Source organism: Arachis hypogaea, chromosome 2 (assembly GCF_003086295.3).
Source record: "Arachis hypogaea cultivar Tifrunner chromosome 2, arahy.Tifrunner.gnm2.J5K5, whole genome shotgun sequence".
NCBI classification, from domain to species: Eukaryota; Viridiplantae; Streptophyta; class Magnoliopsida; order Fabales; family Fabaceae; genus Arachis; species Arachis hypogaea.
The window spans coordinates 4,437,576-4,445,794 of NC_092037.1; the positions used below are offsets into that span (position 1 = coordinate 4,437,576).

The 8,219-nt window shown below is 36.5% G+C and overlaps 1 protein-coding gene across 1 annotated transcript; it reads right to left on the reverse strand.

The window, feature by feature from the left end:
• Positions 1 to 5,133: 5,133 nt before the first annotated feature.
• On the reverse strand, positions 5,134 to 8,012 carry LOC112733960 (uncharacterized). Its single transcript, XM_025783105.3, has 3 exons — positions 6,902 to 8,012; positions 5,785 to 6,807; positions 5,134 to 5,687 (listed from the first exon to the last, which is right to left on the reverse strand). The coding sequence occupies exons 1-3, from the start codon at positions 7,595 to 7,597 to the stop codon at positions 5,313 to 5,315; spliced, it is 2,094 nt and encodes a 697-aa protein (XP_025638890.1). The 5' UTR covers positions 7,598 to 8,012; the 3' UTR covers positions 5,134 to 5,312.
• Positions 8,013 to 8,219: the final 207 nt, after the last annotated feature.

Consider the following 8,219-nt stretch of genomic DNA (forward strand, 5'->3'; position numbering starts at 1 on the left):
TGTCAAAGAGCTGGAAACCTTCCTCACAATCATGAAATGCCACAGCAAGGGATCCTGGAGATTGAGTTGTTTGATGTATAGGGGGATTGATTTTATGTGACCTTTTCCACCCTCATACTCAAATGCATACATCTTAGTGGCAGTGGATTATGTGTCCAAATGGGTGGAGGCAATAACATCACCACTAATGACACCAGAGTCGTGTTGAACTTCTTGTAAAGATATATTTTCAGCAGGTTTGGTGTCCCAAGGACACTAATAAGTGATGGAGGCAGTCACTTATGCAATAAACAACTGGACTCACATCTGCAAAGATATGGAATCCGTTACAAGATAGCAACATCTTATCACCCACATACAAGTGGACAGGCTAAGGTCTCAAACAGGAAACTCAAGAGGATCCTAGAGAAGATAGTGAGTACCTCAAGAAAGGACTAGACAAGGAGAATTAATGGTGCTCTCTGAGCATACAGGACAGCCTTCAAGACCCCCTGTTGGAATGTCTCCGTACCATGTAGTCTATGGTAAGGCTTGTCATTTGCTAGTGGAGTTGGAGAACAGAGCATATTGGGCAACAAAGTTCCTGAACTTTGATGCCAAAGCTGCAAGAGAGAAAAGGTTGCTCCAGCTGAATGAGCTCGATGAGTTCCGACACTCTGCCTATGAGAATGCCAAGCTATACAAGGAAAGGGCCAAAAAGTGGCATGATAGGAAGATAGCTTTAAAAGTATTTGAGCTTGGCCAGAAGGTTTTACTATTCAATTCTCGGCTCAAACTCTTTCTTAGAAAGCAACCTGAATGGCCTCAGGGACAGGATCTCCCTCCACGTGAGTACTGGACTCAGCTGGCAGTATCCATCGGACAGTTAATATCCACTATGGATAAGCTGAAACAGGAGCACAAGAGCCAGTCCACCATACTCCATAAGCTGACAGAGGAACAGCAGAAGCAGGGGCGTGAGTTGGAAGAGTTGAAGCGCCAGAAAAGACTCCCCGAAGGGAGCAACGACCACCATGATTGAGGTGGTTGAGTTTCACTATTCTTTCCCTTATATTATTCCTTTTCTCTAATATTTCATTCTATTTTCTGTTTTCTATTTCTGAGTTGCATGATCACTAGTAGAATTTCCTTACTTTCTAGTTAGTTGTTATTTTAGCACCCTATGTTTACCTTTGAAAGATGTCTCATGTATTGCTCACTGAGCTTAATTAAAGTTTTATGTGAAAAAAAGTAATAAAATGCATGAGATTTTGAGTTATATATTATGAGTTTTCTCGTTACTTTAGTGTGGTGGCATTGTCTTTATTTCTGAATGTATGAATTAACTGTGCATATTTGATATTGGAGTTAAGAATATTGGTTCTTGAGGAACAGGAACTTAGAAAAGTATTATTCATTCTCTGAAATAAGAAGAAGATTGATTCTTGAAGCAAAACAAAAAGCAAAAAGAATTGAAAAGAAAAGAAAAATCAAAAGAAAAAGGTCTAAGGCTTTGAGCATCAATGGTTAGGAGGGTCAAAATTGACCTAAAGCTCAAAAGAGTGATTTTTCCTAACCATATGCTTGTGGTGTGAAAGTGTCAAGTAACCTTGAGACTGAGCACTTAAAGTCGTGACCCATTACTGTTACAGAGTATGTCTAAGGCTTTGAGCACCACTGTCCGGGAGAAAAAGAAAGAAAAATTCGAACTGAAGGAGTTCCCAGTCAAGTGCTTATGGTGTTCTTGTATCAAGTTAAGCTTGAAGACAAAATACTGAGAGTCACGGCTAGGCTCCAGGTGCGAAGCACTAAAGAAAAGAAACGAAAAAGTTGTGTTCAAGAATCAATTGGAGTCTAAAAAAGAGAATCTATAATATCATCCGAGTTTTAGTTCTGAAGGATCCTAATATTTATGAGTTTCAAAGGATGGTGAGATGCCAAATCTATTTAGAATTAGAGTGTTATTAGCCCCACCCAGTAACTAGACCTGAGCTTACTTGACAGCTCAAATCTTAAGCATTTTCTCTTCTTGGTCCTATATTGTTTTTGGTTGCTTGAGGACAAGTAACAGTTTAAGTTTGGTGTTGTGATGCATGAGCATCTTGTACTCTTTTTCTTAATATTTTCTAGTTATTTTTGTTAGATTTTATTTAGTTTTACTTGATTTTAGTGCAAAAATCTCTTTTGAATGCTACTTTGAGTTATGTTAGTGTTTTTATGATTTCAGGTGAAATTCAAAACAATATGATGGAATTTGGAATAAAAAAAAAGCTAGCAGAACCCTCCGTGAACGCTAAACGCCCACACAAGCATGCATGAGTTCACTCCCCTTGGTTATTCCTTCATAGAACAAATGTTGACACTGGTAGAGTTATACTTTACAAAATACAATCGGAAAGACTAAATGGGAAATCCCAAAAAATAGAAGAAATTATGTACATCCCACACAAAATAAGATTGGATTTTATACATTAAAACAAAAAAAACAAAAAAACTAACAAGAAAATCATTTAATACCAAAGAAGAAATTCCTTTCTTTTTTTTTTTACTTTGAATTTGGGACTACCCAGGTTCTTATACAAATAGATATCACAGAAAAGAAATGACTTTACCAGATAACATCAAACTAATTTAATCATGACTAGTTTACCAACAATACAAAATGACCAGTAAACCTTCAACCTGGTTAGATAAGGAAACCACAATGAACAATGCAGAACTCATCAATGGATCTGGTAGCAGCACATCAGAAAAATTGTGTAGATACAAACAATAAAATTTGAAGGATTTGAATAACAATACAAGCAATAATTTTAAACAAAAGTGATTAATTGATCTCAATTCTCAAACAAGAATACGAGAAAATTTGTTATAATAAAGAATAAAGGAAAATTCTATAGTGCTTACACTCAAAATCAGCATGTGATGCTGATAAGAGGTGGTGCATTATAAAGCTGCCGCCTGTGTGAAAAATGAAACAGTTTCGGGTACGACATTTATAACAGCATTGTGATGGAGGCTAAAGAGTCTCGTTTCTGTTATTTTTATGGTAATTAATTAAATAATTAGTTGTTGCATAATGAAAGTGGATTGGGCCTGCAAAATATCGTGAGAATTGGGGCTTTTGTTTCTCGGTGAAAGGACATTGGAAAATCTGCTGAAATTATAATTTGGCCTCTAAATTATTACGATGACCCGAAAAAAAAAAAACAACGTAGTACTAATATAATAAATTTTTCAAAATCTTTTTTCTTTACTCCTTAATATTAATATAGAGATTGTTATTATTATGGAGAGAGATCAAGTGACTTGGTTACTAAGAAGACCTGGATTATTCAAGAAGTAAAGAAGAATTTATGGAGTTGAAAGTTTTTATAGAGTTGGAAGTTTTAATTTTTTTTGACACCGAAATTTAATCTTTATAAGTAAAAAATAGTACAGTTTAGTTAAAAAGCTATATTTTATATTTTACATTTTTATATAATTAATAATTTATAAGTCAAAAATAGATGTGTGTTTAAGTAGCCATTCTAACCCAATGATAAGAATATCATTTTTTAAACAGAATATTCTGTTATATTAAACATTATTCTCACGGCAGAGACTTAATTAAAAAAAGTTAACGAATAGGGACCCAATTGAAAAGAGAAGAAATACGGAGATCTAATTGAAAATTCGGTGAAAATATAGAAACATGTAGAGTAATTAAACCTCAATTTATCCAGATAAAATGACGTCGTTTTAACGTTAAATTTGTCAAGGCCTATTTATCTTTAAAAAATTTGCTACAATCTAAATTTAAATTAATTTTGTATCGTTATGATATTTATTATATTAGTATTTTTTCTTAATAAATTATCAATTATATGTTATAATTGATAAATATAAACTAATTAATAATACTTGATACATTATTATATATATTAAGTAAATAAAAATAATTGAGAGGATTAAATAGTAAATCTAATTATCTTCCTAACTTTGACACTTATGAAATTTTTTTATATCTCATTAATAAATATTTTTTTTCTTTTAAATTATCAATTTTTTATTTCTATTTTTATCCATTTATTTGGTTTTATGTTCCTTTTATTTCCTCAAATTTTCTCTGTATACTTTTAAAACTTACAAGTATAAAATAGCAAATTATTAATTTCTAAGCCTAGAAAATTGAAATTTTTTTCCAGCGCCATAACCAAATCCTAAATGAACCACAATTATTTGACACATAATAATTGATGTTATTAAAACATTAGTACTACGTTGTTTTTTTTTTTTTTTTGGTCATCGTAGTCATTTAGAGGTCAAGTTATAATTTTAGCAGATTTTCTAATGTCCTTCTACCGAGGAACAAAAGCCCCAATTTCTACAGTATTTTACAGACCCAATCCACTTTCATTATGCAACAATTAATTATCGAATTAATTACCATAAAAATAATAGAAACAGGACTTTTTAGCCTCCACCACAATGCGGCGTAAAATAATAGAAACAGGACTTTTTAGCCTCCACCACAATGCGGCTATGAACGCCGTACCCCCGAAACTGTTTCATTTTTCACACACACAGCAGCTTTATAATACACCACTTCTTATCAGCATCACATGCTGATTTTGAGTGTAAGCACCATAGAATTTTCCAAGAATAAACTACACAAATGTATTCTCTTCCACATTGCAAGCAAAAAAATACCTAATCTGCTATTTTCCAAAGGAAAAAATAGAAAATAAATTAGAAAAAGGGCAAGAGACTATTCCTTGTCCCTGTTCACAGTAATTTCACAACTGTTTTATTTAAAAAACAAGATAACGAGACGGAATTGCTTGCATATTTAGGAAAGAATAATCAACCAAATTTTGGTTCAAAGGAAACACTGGTTTTCAAAGACTTTATTAAAAGTAATGGGAAGATAAATTTGTCTGACAAGAATAATTATAAAAAATTTTTGAAAGAATAAAAAGTTATTATGACCAAAGTATTTGATTCAAAATTCGTGGAGAACCAAGCAAAATATATACATTATTCTATCTGTTATATCTCTAAAATAAAAGAAAAGAATAAATCACTCCCTTTACTACCACATGTCACAAAATTTGATACCTTCTATCTACCAATATGCAACAATATCGAATAAAGGCTACGAGATCAGAGGCATACAAATCACTACAAATTAGTGAGGAATAAGAAGGAATATATTCAGTATTCACACATCAACAAACAAAATTACGAGGATAATATATTCACAAAAATAGTTCTAGGCGTCTAGCATCAACAAACAAAATTCCAATATCCAATTTAAAAATGAAAATAAACAGGTAATTCCTAAAGCTTGTTCAGTTTTGGTCTATAGCCATGTTACTGTGGTCTCCTGGGAGCTGATCTCCTCCAATGCGAATGTCACTGCCACTAAGGTTGGCCACAAGATGTCCATCCTTAATCATGACAGGGCCAGCCTTGGAGAGAAGGTCCAAGCATGGTGGTTGACATCCCACTGGAAGCACGGCTTGACCCTTACAATACCCTGTAAGAAATTGTGCAGCCTTCCAATACCCTGTAAGAAATTGTTCAGTGACATCACTAGGAGCAAATTCAATAAGGCAGGTTCTGATAATCGACACAAGATGTTGAGGTATCAAGGATTGAACACGAGTCTCAGCTAAAGGCCCGAATGTCCACATTTCAAAAGCTTTCCGATAAAGCACAGAAACCTACATTATCCCAATCAAACAATTCAACAAATCAAGATTGACAAAAATCAAACGCGCTAAGAGAAGATCAACCGAAAAGGTAGATGAGGATTCATACAGGACATCCAGCAGAAACTGATACATAACGGGGATGAGGAAAATTGCATTCCAAGTCAGCAACCTGCGCGGTTATTATCTCGCGCAGCATCTGGGTGCAGCTTATTGACAAGTCAATGGTGGCAGATGCCTTCTCAGCCTCATGCGTTAGTATTAAGAACCAATATGAAGCATCATGTAAGGCGTCTATGGCAATGCGCTGGCCTTGGATGGTGGTGAGATCGCAGGAGAGAGCAATGTGGGAGCCGAGGGCTCCCAGGTTGAAGAGAACAGAGGCCTTCTCCAAATGGATGTTGTGCTGAGAAGATTTCTCTTGTGGGTTGAAGGCATTGTACCAAACAAAGATAGGTGGGTTGGATGAGGAAGTCATGGGGAACAAAGGCTCAATCATGCAAAGGCATTTGTAATAGCGGATGAGGCAGTCACGGCGCAAGGGTAGAGAGAGGTCATCACGCAGCATTTCACTACGCAATTTGTTTAGCATTTCGAGAAGGCCTTCTACTCTCTTTGCCACACTCTCAGAGTATTTGAGGACGAAGCAATTGCGCAAGGACTCGTAGAGGTCCAAGGGCTCACTCTTCTTCAAAGGCAATGCCAGAATATGTGACGAAGACGAAGATGAGGGGATTGAAAAATTTGTTGGATAAGGAGGAGGCATGTCCCATGGGTTAGCCACCAGCTTTCCACCATCCATAATCTTGAAAGGGCTGTCCTGGGAAAGGACGAGGTCAAGGTATACTCCTTCTAGCTTGGGCATCCACTGGTCCACACGCCAACAAATTCCTCTAACTAATTTTTCAGTGACAGATTCAGCATCATGATCAAGAGCACAGATAGATGAAAATGATTTACGTGGCCGGGATTTGGGTTGGACGGATGATAGCCTCTGACGTGCCTCCACTTGAAAGAATTCCTTCTTCTGACGAAGATGAGTTATCCAGGTTTGGTCAAATTTGTGGATATGCTCGGTTGCAACCGAATCACCTACTATCAGATCATACGCTCTCTGATAATGCTCAGAAGCCTACATCATCATCATCATCATCATCATCATCATCATCATATTGAAACTCTAAAATAAAAATAAAAATGTAAATCAGTCTAGGGGCAAAACTGACCGATTTAAACGAAACGGCACATCTATATTTTTGGAAAGCCGAACTGCTGTTGTCTTTGAGTTGTTGCTGTGATTTGAGCTCCAAAGCCTGAGCGGAGAAGAGGCAGTGAAGACTCTCGGCGAAGAGGAGAGTCAAGTCGAGGGTGGCGGAGACGTCCTTGGTGAGATCCTTCCAGAGTTTCAAGAAGAATCTGGCGGCGGCATTGAAGGCGTCCATTGCAAGGTGAAGACCAAGGGCGGTGGTGCGGTCGTAAGAGGCCCCAATCTGGCTGCATACGGCGCCAAGGTTGAAGACAACAGCAGCCAACTCCAATTGGATGCTGTTGTGCTGCGAGCTGACTCCATTGTTATGCTCAGAGTAGAAGGCGTCGTACCAGACAAAATTGATAAGTTCGGAATCGGAGGAGATAGCGGTGAAGAGTGGCTCAACCATGCAGAGGCATTTGAAGTAGTGGATGAGGCAGTCACGGAGCTCGGGAAGGGAGAGGTCCCCTCGCTCCACCATGTCGCTGCGGCATTTGTTTAGGGTTTCCAGAACGCTTTCAACTTTCTGTGCATCGCTCTCTGAGTATTTTGTTTTTACCAACTTACGTAACGGCCGGTACAGCTCCACCGGATTACTCTTCTTCACTGGGATTGCCAGCACCCTTTCTGGATTCGGGTTCGGGTTCAACAACCTCGGGTTATCGTTGCTCATGGCGACGGCGAATCAGGATAGGATAAGATTAGGAATCAGAAAATCGATCAAAAACGGAATTGGATTTGTAAAATCCGCACACTCTCATTCCCCTTTTAACGGTTTAACCTATTCTAGGTTTTTCTACCTTTTCCACTTTCCTCTTCTTTTATCGCCCTTTTTCCTCTTTTGTGTTTTTGGTCAGACCCTTGTTTTTCTTTTTAAGTTGTCCAACAACAAATTATCACCAAAAACGGCTCAACAAAAGTGTAATCCACTAGAAACATAAAAAAAGTCTTTGAGGCCCAAACACAAAAACTTATTTCTAATTTTATATATTTAAATATTCAAAAATATAAACATATTTTAATATAAATAATTTTTTTTATTCTTATATATTCAAGCATAAGGACCAAGCAGAGAAAGAGGGAGAGACGATATCTTGTCACTGTTTCATAATAACTTCACAACTATTTTATTTGAAAAACAACGACCATTCTCCTTAGCGTCATATCTCCCAAACAAAGTTTGATTCGTTCTATCCAATCAATATGCAATAAAAACTAACAATTGCTACCAGATCAGGAGCAACCAAATTGGTAAAGTATAAGAAGGAATATATTCACAAACAGAATCTAGTATC